This window comes from Cnephaeus nilssonii, assembly GCF_951640355.1.
Source record: "Cnephaeus nilssonii genome assembly, chromosome: 7".
NCBI classification, from domain to species: Eukaryota; Metazoa; Chordata; class Mammalia; order Chiroptera; family Vespertilionidae; genus Cnephaeus; species Cnephaeus nilssonii.
The window spans coordinates 42,103,447-42,116,072 of record NC_137078.1 but is presented as its reverse complement, the minus strand read 5'-3'; the positions used below and the strand labels follow the sequence as shown (position 1 = coordinate 42,116,072).

Below are 12,626 nucleotides of genomic sequence, written 5' to 3'. Positions count from 1 at the left end.
TTATAATTAACATATTGACATTTTTCTTCCAATAAATTTCAAGTTCCTTCTTGCCTACAATAGAGGTAAGCAAAATACTTATTTTTAAAAGTTTTACTTTTACTGGTATCCAATATGAGGAGAAATGGTACAAAGCAATCAATTGTCTGAATTTATTTGGCTCAAGTGTGATACTGATGAGCAAACACTTGTTGGTCTCAAATCCTGGGGACTCTTGTTTGTTTCGCAGCTGAGGAAAAAGAAAGAACTTTTCATGCAACAGTGCCTAGAACACAGGCATAAAAGAGGACAGCGGCTGGCGGTGGATGAGGTCAGGGAGGGGATTGTGAGCTGAGGATGCTGTTTGACATGAGAGGCCTGGTGAAACTCAGGCTATCTGAAGGGCAGGTGACAATGTAAGAGTCAGGGAAAGGGCTGTTCCTCTCTCATCTGCCACAGACCACCAGGCAGCTGTGTGGTCCTGGGGGCTCAGGAGCTGCTGTGCCACTTAGCGGTCATAGGGAGGGCCAGGGCAATAGTGGCACAGCCTGGGAGACCCCTTTAACTGGCTCACAGGCAGAAGACAATGAGGTCAGGCCAGCAGCTCGGGAGCAGACCTGTTCCTGAGTACATGAGGCGCATTGTGTGGGCCTCTCAGAAATAACTGGGAAGACCTTGATGAGAGAATGGAACCAGAATCAGTATGGAGAACACTAATACCCTGTCAGCCCTCTGAACACTTCCTAGGAAAGTGAGAGGGAACTTCATTTAAACACTCTCCTTTAAATCAAGGTTCCTTATGAACCCCATGAGGACCTTCAAAGTGAGAGGATGAGTTAACACCACCCAGCTATCACTTTTTAAAAATATTTTTTATTGATTTCAGAGAGGAAGGAAGAGGGAGAGAGATAGAAACATCAGTGATGAGAGAAAATCATCAATCGGCTGCTTCCTACACGCCCCACACTGGCGATCGAGCCCACAACCCGGGCATGTGCCCTGACCCCGGAATTAAACCATTACATAAAAAAAGAGTAACTCTCCGAATTTCTACATTTTTTTCAACATCCAATTAGACTTTCCAACAGGTATGAAAATCTCATGATTTTGAGAAGACCTACCAATTTCAAACTTTGTCCCAGCAACATTGGCTGTAATTGTTCCCTTCTTTTTCTTCTTTCTGACTCTCCTTTTCAGTGTGCTTTGAAAAGGCAGCTCTGTACTCAGATCCAAGGCAGAAGGCCCCTGAATAACTTTAAGAGAAATGTAAACCAACCAAATATCATTGAAAGAATAAAAATTCCATACCAGAGAACAAAAATGCCCTCCCGAAAAATGTGAAATCTTAAGTTCTGGTTCTTTAAGAATCCCCAATTTTTAACTGTTACGAATAGCTAGCAGTTATGATCTATAATTTGTATTCTGTGATGTGATGAAGTCAGTCAGCTTACCTCTTTCTTGAGGCAGAGAAGGCATGATTGCCGCGCCAACTAGCAAGCAGTGTGTGCTCTGTACCAAGCTCTCAGGACCTCTGGGAGGCCCGCATTCCTCTAAGCAAGATACGGCTCCAAACCACGGAAAGTGCCTATCATGTTATCTCGGTGGAATACTCGGATTTCAGGGCACTGAAGTTATGGGAAAAGAAGATACCTGCAGGGATTTTAAAACAAAGCCATTTAGAAAACAACTTTTGTAAAATTTTGTGATATCTACCAATACTATTTTTAAAATCCAAGTAAAAGTGAAAGTTAATGGACTCAATCAACACATATTTGCTAATTTATTAAACCAAGTGATGGTTGCCTGTCCTAAAAAGTGCAGTCTAGAGAAGGAGGTTCTATTTAAGTCACACATCATATTTACATACAATAAATAACATGCCATACACAGACAATGGCAACATTAACAATATTCACTACCATTTACTGAACACTTACTATCTTGGGCCACTGACACTACTGAATCTTTCAACAGCACTATGAGGTAGAAGCTTTTATCCCCGTCTGTCTTACAGATAAGAAAACTGAGCACAGCAAGGAGAAATCCTTACAAAGAAAGTGACCAAGTGAAGATTGAAATTTACATCTCTCTGATGTCAAAGCCGGTGGGACCCCATACAACCTTCAACCTAATGCCACAAACTTAACTGCATTTACAATGCAACAGTGCCAGGCAGAGGTCATATGCTGACAGAATGCAGAGAAAAGTGATTCCTTTTTAAGGGTTGTGTGATGGGGAAGAGAGCAAGTAGACTTTATAAAATAAACAACATTTGAATTGTGCCTTTAAAAATTAGAGCAATTTTGAGAGGCAGAAAACAGGAGGAGTCGTTACTATGATCATCTTATCTGGCACACAAAGGAATGAAATAACCATTTTTTATGAAAGAATTCTTTTGATTTGGCTACACTTTAACATGACCTATATTATGCTTCACTTATATTTTCATTGTGTATATATGCATCTAGGTATTTATGCCCTTACTATATTATACTGCCTAATCTATACTATCTACCTTCCAATTTCTCCCTTCATATTGTAAGAATCATGAGTTCTTGTAAAATGTCTCTAAACATAATGAAAATGTGTAAAACCTATCATGATAAACAAAGGTATTAATATCTTTATCAGGAGATTCCAAGGTTTATTAAAAATTCAGAAATATTCAGAAATTTTCTACATGAAGTATGATTTATATACATCACTCCAAATAGTCATTATTCATAAGATTCATTATTAAAGAAAATTTAGAATTTAATTTGTTCTCAGGTATCACTTTTATAGAATAATTCTCTAGAATAATTCAAACTCAAAACTACAGAAATATTACTTATTACAGACCAACTTTGGGCAGATACTATATTAAAAATCTAAAACATTTCATTATAATATAAACTAAATAACGTAGGTATTATTTCCCCCAATTTTCCAGATATGGAAACTAATGCTAAATAAGTTAAATAAATCAAGGTAAGAAGTAATAAAAAGAAAACCTAGGCTTTGGACACAATTCTGATTATCCTATTCACCAATTCACTAAGTCCCACTGTATTCAGACACCATACTAATATGGTCACATAGATGTCAAAGAAGTTTGCAGCCCTGTTGCTGTACATACTACAAATATGGTGTGTTCTGGAACTTCACAATACTTCAAACCAAACAGTGAAATTACAGTAAATATCCCTAACCTGACCTCAGCTCCAAATTCCAAGCTGAAAGTAGGCTAGATTACTTTTCAGAATAAAAGCTAGGAATACTCTAAAGTTCAGATAGATTTATTTCTGGAAGCTCTCTGATACCTCAGGGAGGTAGCTACATGACTTTACAAGTCCTTGTCCAACATCTTGTTACTGGAGTAAACAAAGATCCTCTTATGGTAACAGAGTACTTATTACATCAAAAGTAGGTGACAAAGTCAACAAGAGTTTAAGAACGACGTTTGCCTAATTATACTAACAATAAAGTAGTATTTGTTATAGGCTCTAAAAACACATTTGTTCATTTCTGACTGAAATAATGAGCCAAAGGACTTTGATTTGCATAGAGCCCAAAACAAGATTATTCCTTCCCCGTCCACACGGGAATTTAAAGGCCTTAAAATTATTCTATCTATTCATATGCTTTAATTCCATTTATGGTTTGGTGACTAACAATGAAAGTGCTTTAACAAAGTAAAGGACTTGATTCTACCACCCTAATTCTAATCAGTTCACTGTATTCTAAGCAAGAGATTGAGAAGGCAGATTGATCACACCACTCAGATAAGCCATGGCTACCTACTTTCCAAAGTGGAAAGCATGTTCCAGTTACATCCGAAATCCTTTCCAGTGGTCAGCAAACTCATTAGTCAACAGAGCCAAATATTAACAGTACAACGATTGAAATTTCTTTTGAGAGCCAAATTTTTTAAACTTAAACTTCTTCTAACGCCACTTCTTCAAAATGGACTCGCCCAGGCAGTGGTATTTTGTGGAAGAGCCACACTCAAGGGGACAAAGAGCCGCATGTGGCTCGAGAGCCGCAGTTTGCCGACCATGGCTTTAAGCCAATGGTTTCTTAAGCTTGGCTGCAGAGTTGAATCACCTGAGGGGCTTTTAAAAATCCAGTTCCAAGGCCAAACCTCAGATGCAGGTCGAGCCCAGGCATCGGTATTTCCAAAGCTCTCCAGATGATTCCAGTGTGCAGCCAAGGTTGACAACCTCTGCTGTAAGCACATAATGGCACTAAAGCAAATAATAGTTCATTATAATATACACAAATGAAGTTATTTTTAAAAGCTAAAGAAAACTGTTGTAATTGTATTTAAATTTTTTTAAAAAAATGGGCAAGCCCAGCCAGAGTAGCTCAGTGGTTGAACATCGAACCAGGAACCACCAAGTGTTCACTGGTTCAATTACCTGTCAGGGCACATGCCCAGGCTGCAGGCTGGATCCCCAGTAAGGCATGCAGGAGGCAGCCAATCTCTCTCTCTCTCTCTCTCTCTCTCTCTCTCTCTCTCTCTCTCTCATCGATGTTTCTATCTCTCTATTCCTCTCCCTTCCTCACTCTCTAAAAAAATAAATCAATATTAGAAAATGGTCAAATAAGTTGAAATCGCCTATAAAAATCCTCATGTCTAGTTCAACTAAACAAATTGGGGGAAAGAACTAGGTGATCAACAGAGATCAACTTCTAAGACTAAGAAACAATATTAGTTTGCAAATAAAGAAACCACTTTCAAAAGGAATCAAGTTTTCAAAATGTCAGGCAAATGGTAACCTTGAATGTAGAACTTCAAGTGCTACCATGCAAAACAATAGATGCACAAGACTGAAACAACAACAGCAAGAGCAAAAGAATTCCTATCCATTTATCCCGGAATTTTACCCTTCTTCCCAGTTCTTCCCACTGAATTTCTACCCATCACTTAAAATCCAGATAATCTGCTTTTTCCATCAGATCTGAAGAAATCCACACCCTGGTGAATTCGGTGTATGGGCTCTTTGTAAATATTTGGGAAATTCTGTGTATAGATTACTAAAATAATCTCACAAAAAAAAAAGTCAATTGGAATCAGAATTAGGGCTAAGTTGAAAATATTTTAAATAATATTAAATAAAGAATGTAATGAAAGCTGTTTTTATGGAGCGGTGGGAAAAGAAAAGAGAACCAGTATAAACCAATACCTCCCATGTGCTAAGCATTTTCACATAACTGTGTATTAAGTCCACCCAATAGGTGCCCCAGTACATTTTATTCCAGTTTTACAGAAAGGAAAATTTAGACTCCGTAGTTAGGTAACTTGCCCAAAGTCACACCGAATAGGTAACAATGAAGTGGTTTGTTTCTAAAGCCCATGTTCCTTCCCACTTTTTGTACTACCTTCAAAATTCAGTCTTTACACACAACATATGAAAGATTTCACAAAGAAGTTTATCTGCTTGACTGGAACTATTTTATAAGATACAGAATGAGAGTGAGGGACTCAAACTGTGGTTTAAAATGTGGTCAGATCACAACGTTGCCTCAGATTGAATCTCTGCTTGGAACACCTGGCAGCTATCCGTATCCCGGTTGCTCCTGTTTCTCCTTCACGAAGGTGCTGCATGCAACTCAACAAACACTATTATGTACCAGGCTCTGCTGTCCGTCAACAAAATGGATAAAAGTGTCCTTTCTCTGTTAGCATTTGCATTCTGGTGAGAATAGAGGAAAATAATAATAGTAAACATATTAAATAAAGAAAGAAAATGCTAAGTACTGCAGGGATGGGGGGTGGGAAGAACTAGTTAGATCAGGAGTGTGAGAGGAAAGGAAGAGGAAGGTTTTAAATATTGTATACAGATAGGCCTCATGAGGTAATGACTTGTTATCACAAGTAGGGTTGATTAAAATATGTGATTATGTACGCATGGGCATGTAAGAACATGTGAATGTAAACATGTATGATGGGGAGGAGATAGTGAAACATATTACTTTCTGTGGTACTAAAAAAAGTCTTTAAACCCTCCAACATAGTTATTTTTCCTAAATCCTGGTTTTCTATACACTGTATTTATTTTCTACTTTGATTTTTAAGTTACTGTTTTCACACTGACAAAAGGTAGACCAAACATATTACACATTGTATGTATATGCTTGTGTTAGTGTGTCAGTTCTCTGCATGGGAAGAGGAGGCAGGAAGATCTCAACCCCTCTCTCTACCTTGTGTCCCAAGACTGACATCAGATTTGCTCACACTCCTAATGACTCTCCTTGGTAAGCTTCAAGCTCCTTGGTTTGGGGAATCTAGCTCACCCCCACAGACACACACTTCCACACTTGCTATCCTATGTATGACTTTGTCGTTCTCAAAACCCAACCAAAAAAATCTGTATTAGTCAATACAGATCACATATTGCTGCAATAATAAACAACCCTCAAATCTTAGGAGCTTAAAACAACTAAGGTCTATTTCTTGATACTATCTAACAACCGAACACTAGCAGGGGTGCTCCACATAGTGCAGCCACACAGGAACCCAACCTGTCAGAGCAGTCATCATCCTAACAATGACCAATCACTGTTCCAGAGGTAAAGAAAGTTTTGGAGGACCTCACACAGGCAACTCATGACACTCAAAATTTCTGCTCTTAATTCAATGGCCTGAAGCAATTACATGACCCCAGCCAAATGACCCCAGCCAACAGGAGTTAGAAAGTGCAATCATATAAAAGGACCAATCATTTTTTTTTAAAAAAAAAGCCAGTAACACTAACAACCATCACAGACTCCAACCTTGATTACTCCCTATTTGAACCTAGCTGTCCACCCCTAGACACTATTTTCTAGTTCTCCATGTGCAGTACTCTCCACTGCCTGGAAAAATAGCTGAGACTCTGTACTGTATCCAGTCCACCCCTTGGCTTTATACAGTGGACTAGAGGCCTGGTGCACAAAATTCGTGCACGGGTGGGGTCCCAAGGCCTGGCAGGCAATCAGGGCCGATCAGGTTCCCCGCCTCCCTGCCTCCTCCTTCCCTCACCACCCACATACCACCACCGTGTGGTTCCCTGCCTCCCCACCCCCTCTCTACCACCACCCCTCTTTCCCTCACTGCCCGCATCCGCCACCACCCACCCCTGGTTCCCCGTCTCAGCCTGGGGCCCAGCCGGAGGGAGGGACTGGAAGGTTTGCCGGCAGGCTGGGGGCAGCTCCTGCATTGAGCGTCTGCCCCCTGGTGGTCAGTGTACATCAGAGAGACTGGTCGTTCCAGTCATTCTGGTCATTCCGTTGTAACAGTGGCTTAGGCTTTATATCCTACACAAGTACCCACCCATACCTCCCTGAAGCAATGGAGATTAAATGTAATCACTCTTACACAGTTCAATTTATCTCATCTAGAAGCATCCACAGCTTTTTCCTTTCTCCTTTTTATACCAACACTAGAGGCCCCAGGGATTGGGCCTAAGCTGGCAGTCCAGGGCTCTTGCAGTCCAGGACCCCTTGCTCCTTACTGCAGAAGGGGATCCCGCCACCACCACTGCAGTTGCCAGCCATGAGCCCAGCTTCTGGCTGAGCAGCACTCCCCCTGTGGGAGCCCACTGACCACCAGGGGGCAGCTCCTGTGTTGAGCGTCTGCCCTCTGGTGGTCAGTGCACATCATAGCAACCAGTCGTTCTGGTCGTTCCACCATAACAGTTGCTTAGGCTTTTATTACATAGATAATAAAAGGCTAATATTCAAATCGACTGAACAGGGGAACAACCAGTCGCTATGATGCGCACTGACCACCAGGGGGCAGACACTCAGCACAGGAACTGCCCCCTAGTGGTCAGTGCACTCCCACAAGGGGAGCACCGCTCAGCCAGAAGTCAGGTTCACATCAGGCGAGCGCAGCAGTGGTGGTAGGAGCCTCTCCCTGCCTCTGTGGCAGCACTAAGGGCCCCTACGGGGATGTCTGCCTGCTGGCTTAGGCCTGCTCCCCGTGTGGGCTCCTGGACTGCGGGAGGGCACAGGCTGGGCTGAGGGACCCCCCACCCCAGTGTACAAATGTTGTGCACTAGGCCTCTAGTATATAGATAATTAACTTCTCTGACCTGAGCTGCTATGTATTAAATAACTATGGTGAGGAAGAGGAATAAGACAAGGAAGAGGAAGAGGAGGATGGGGTTGTTTAAGTCACTTATGGAGACATACTATGTGTCAGGCACTCTTCTAAGTTTTTACATATAAAACTCTGATCTTCCCTACCCTAAGAGGTTGTGCTATTATTATCTCCATTCACAGTTATTTAAAGAAAAGAGGAATAATGAACAATTATATTAAAATACAAGAACATTTTCAAATGATAAGTATTCTGCAAATTTGCCTCAAGACAATCCTCTCTGGATTCCTAAACTGTAATTATCTGATGAAAGATGTTCCTATTATGACTTCAAAAAAAATCATAATAATAATAAATAAAGCAAAAATTATATCCAATTAGGCTTTTACTTTATGGGTAAACTACTCTCCATATACATAATGTATTATTTACAGAAAGGTTATTGCAAGAGGCAATCAGAAATCTATTACTTCATGAAAATTATTAAAATAAGGCAGTTGATATTTTATGTACAAGTAGTAATAGTTCCAAACATGAATACGATTTTGTCCATTTTTTTTTCTATAATGCATCATTAATTTCACTACTTGGTCCCCAAACCATATTTGAGATATTCTTTTTATTTTCAAAGAAATGATGCTTTTCCTTACATGAAAGGAAATAAAACATGTGCCACTTTTTAAACATTAAAATCTGAAGTGTTCTTGTTTTGAATATTACTAGGATTTGATTTAATGTGAGCCCCATACCAGCAGCTTCTTAAACTGCAATATGCATACTAATCACCTGGGAATATCATTAAACCTCAGATTCTGATTCATTAGGTCTGGGGTGGGGCCTGAGAGTCTGCATTTATATCAATTTCCAGGTATTCTGGTCCACAGATCACACTTTGGTAGTGGAGTTCTAGACCACCACAATGTTTAATATTATGCGGATACAAATTTTTTAACTTAAAGCCCTTCTTTATAACATGTCAAATTATAAAACAATTTTAAAATTCATGTGGGTGATGTGAAATTACATCTTAATATTAAAGGGGCCCATGAGCCAAAAAAAAGTAAAATAGGTTGGAAAATGCTGGCCTAAAGCGGTGATGCTCAAAGTATGGCCCCAGGAACAGCAGCAGCAGCATCACCTGCAAACTTATTAGAAATGAATATTCTCAGGTCCGATCCCAGATCTTCTGAATTGGAAATCTGGGAGTGAGGCCAGCCCTTTGTGTGATTCTGAAGCAGGCTAAAGTTTGAGAGCCACTGGACTGGAGGGCTGAGGGGGACACCACTCCTAGAGTCCATCCCCTCCTCATGGGTCTTCTGCAGTGTAGCCATGTGGATGACAGAAATCACCTGGCCAAGCAACATGTGGAGGAGAAAGCATTTGCCAGGGAGGGCTCTGAGCAGCTAAAAAAGAATAAATTTGCGGCAAATACTGCTGTGGATAGCCCTGCTAAGTGCGGTGAGGTCTGCTAATCTAGAAAGACAGTGATACTCCTAGTTGAGCCCAAACCAGCTACCAATGCTGAGCAACCAAGACATTCACTTTTAAGGCATGCAATCTACCAAAAATATAAGGATTAACAGCAACCACAAATAGTAATATACCTTCTACTCCAAAGTATTGGGCCAGGAGCATGGGAGCTTAATCTGAAAAGGTTGTGGGTGGCTGAGAAATGGAGGAGAGAGGATATAAATGAACATCAATAGAAGGGTGAATACATTATGGTACATTCACACAGTGGTGAGAATAAATGGACTAGAACTAAATGATAAATCTCACACACAATAAAATCAAAATATACTGAGGAATACATAAAATAGTATATCGTTTACATAAAATTTTAAATAATATAAAATTTATTATATATATTGAGATATAGACCTCAGAAATTAATACATATAGAAAAAAATGTATAAAGAACTACATCCATGGGAATGATAAATACCAAGTCCAACAGCTCGTCAAAGTGACCGCCCATGTTCTATATATACTGAAGATGTAATGCTTAATATAAAGTATGAATATACCTTTATCATGTTTTAGCCTTCTGAAATACTGTCATAGGTAGAAACGAAATAGCCAGAATACTTTTGCTTGAACCATTATGTGTCTCCTTGGAAGTATCGTGTTCTAAGTCACACTGTCAGAAACTTAGGCCCAATCCAACTGATAGGCAATGTGAGGTCACTGAAGGACATAAAGAGGAGTAACGTAATCCAAATTTCCTTTGGATAGATGACACCGGCAGTTATTGCGCAGCTGGATGGGAGAGGGGCAGAGTGGAGACAGGGAGTCTAGGAGGGTGTTGGCAAAAGTCCCAGAGAAGTGGTAAGTGTTTAATTGTGGATAGAAGGAATAGATGCAGGAGAAGGAATACTGCTGCTACAGAACAGCACCAGAACTTGTTGATCAAGATGGAAAAAGTAATCTCGGATGACTTGCAGATTTCCGGCTTGGGAGAACTGGACAGAACAGGGGTGGGGAACGTCGGGCCTGCAGGCTGCACAAGGGGCATGAAATCATTTGGTCTGGCCCTGATAAGACATTAGGGGTGAGTTAATTAAATGTTTGACCAAATACAACAGGCTAATTTTTAAGTTGATAATTCTGTATGGCCCGCAAATGATAAATACCAAATGGCCGGTGGCAGAAAAAAGGTTCCCCACCCCTGGTCTAGAAGGTGGCAGCATTTGTCAAAAGAAGGCTGCAGAAAGAAGAGATATTGGGGGGAGAGGGGGGTTAAGATTATTTGAGTTTTACATTTGCAGAAATGGATAGATGGGGGGGATACAGAAAATAAGACAACAGAATTAGTGATTGACTGGAAAGACAGAAAACCTCTACTTGTATAAAAAATACAGAAAGGTCCTTTAGAAAGCATAACTGCTCCTATTTCTATGCTCTCTGCCAAGAAATGACAATAGAGTTTCAAAATGACCAGCTGCCTGACTTGTGAACAAGTGACATCAACCAAACAACTGTCGTAACAAGAAAAGGGCAGCACCACTCATTGTGTGTACAAATTAAAAGGGCTTTTAGAGAAGCTACTTACTCTCTGAACATAGAAACTTTTGTCTCCCTTTCTCAGTCTGGGTATATTCTCAAAAGTTAGATCTGTAGTGTGTTCTAGACCTTGACACACACACACACACACACACACACACACACACACACACATACACACACACACACACACAAACACACTTGATCAACCACTTCTAAAAAAGTGACAGGGAGCCAAGTGTGACATTATGTAAAAATAAACAGAACTCTATTAACTGCAGTAACAATTAATATTGACCTTAAACAACCACAGTCCCCATTAATGTGCTGCTTATTTGTTTTTCAAACTATCTTAGCCTGATTAGTATTTGTTCAATGTTTATGGTTCAATTATAGCATCCCTACAAAATGTCCACTAAACTCTGGGGAATGCCTTTTCTTTGGAATTCAGCCTTGTATGACATGAAAAAGTAGAGAATAGTAAATAGGGAATAACACATCATACCTTGAAAGCATTTTCCCCTTATTAATAATTGTATTTTCAGTATTTAGAATAATGAAAAAAGGCAAAAGGTTCCCTTAATAAATGTTGAACTAAATAAAGTTCAAAGCAAGCAACAACTATAATTCAGTTATTAAAGTGATAGAAGACAAGTGAGTTCAGTGTAGCCACCAAATGCCTGATATTTATAAGTAGAGATAAAAGCCCCTTTGAGTAGATGTCTCCTAGAATATAATATTGTAGTTCTATATAAATCTACGGTAGGCCTAAAAAATGTATCTTGCTCCCTAGGAATAGCATATCAAATTATCAATTAACTATGGTATATATCACTCTCTTTGGTAGGTCCATGTACCTTCTCTCATTCCTTCACCCCAGGAAGAACTGTGCCAAATCTAAGACAGCTGAATCTCACATCCTCAACACACCCAATCTATGCTTGACTACACAAGACTTCTTTTGTTCTAGGGAATAAAGTTGGAATTTAAGGTCCTTTGGACCCAACTCTCCAAAACTTCTAGTAACCTAGATCACAGGTGAAAGAGAGAAACTGAAGAGAACAGAGGATTTCTAAAATATCCAGTTCTCTGTTCTCTGCCAGAAAATGCACAATAGATATCAAAATGTGCAGCTGGTGAACAAATGACATCACCCGAGTGTCATCTGATGCCGGCATATCTAGTTTTAATGTCCAAAACTTAACTCCGACTTCTGCTGAAAACCTGGCACTCCTCCATGTCCCTCCCTTGGCAAAGGGCATCATACTTAGCCAAATCACCGAGAGACGGAAAAGCCGGCATCATCTCCAACTCTTCCTTTGACGACCTTGCCTGATATTCATTTAATGCACACCTTGTTATCAATTTTAGGGTATATACTAGTTTCCTTATTTACATTACCAACTACTTCTAAAATGAATTTTAAATCTTAAATGTATAAATTCATTGGGTTGTTAAATAAACCTCCTATGTCATTCATATCAGTTAATAAATCAACACATGTTGAAGACTACTAGCTACCTACCTAATAGCCATTCACTAGTTCTTCCTTACTAATAAAACCCCTATGGGTTCA

The 12,626-nt window shown here is 39.8% G+C and overlaps 1 protein-coding gene across 5 annotated transcripts in view; it reads right to left on the bottom strand.

The window, feature by feature from the left end:
• TTLL7 (tubulin tyrosine ligase like 7) overlaps nucleotides 1-12,626 on the bottom strand; it is a 138,193-nt gene that overhangs the window by 85,822 nt on the left and 39,745 nt on the right. For 4 of the 5 annotated variants that reach the window (XR_013813747.1, XM_079776277.1, XM_079776275.1 and 1 more), the window contains 2 exons: nucleotides 1,431-1,629; nucleotides 1,101-1,232 (listed from right to left, as the gene is read on the bottom strand). Coding sequence is in view for 3 of the 5 variants with exons in the window: in XM_079776277.1 (XP_079632403.1) it covers nucleotides 1,101-1,232; nucleotides 1,431-1,455 (157 nt within the window). In the remaining 2 variants the exon portion in view is untranslated. Of the gene's footprint in view, nucleotides 1-1,100; nucleotides 1,233-1,430; nucleotides 1,630-12,626 lie in introns of those variants that run through there. The other variant, XM_079776276.1, reaches the window with a different exon arrangement.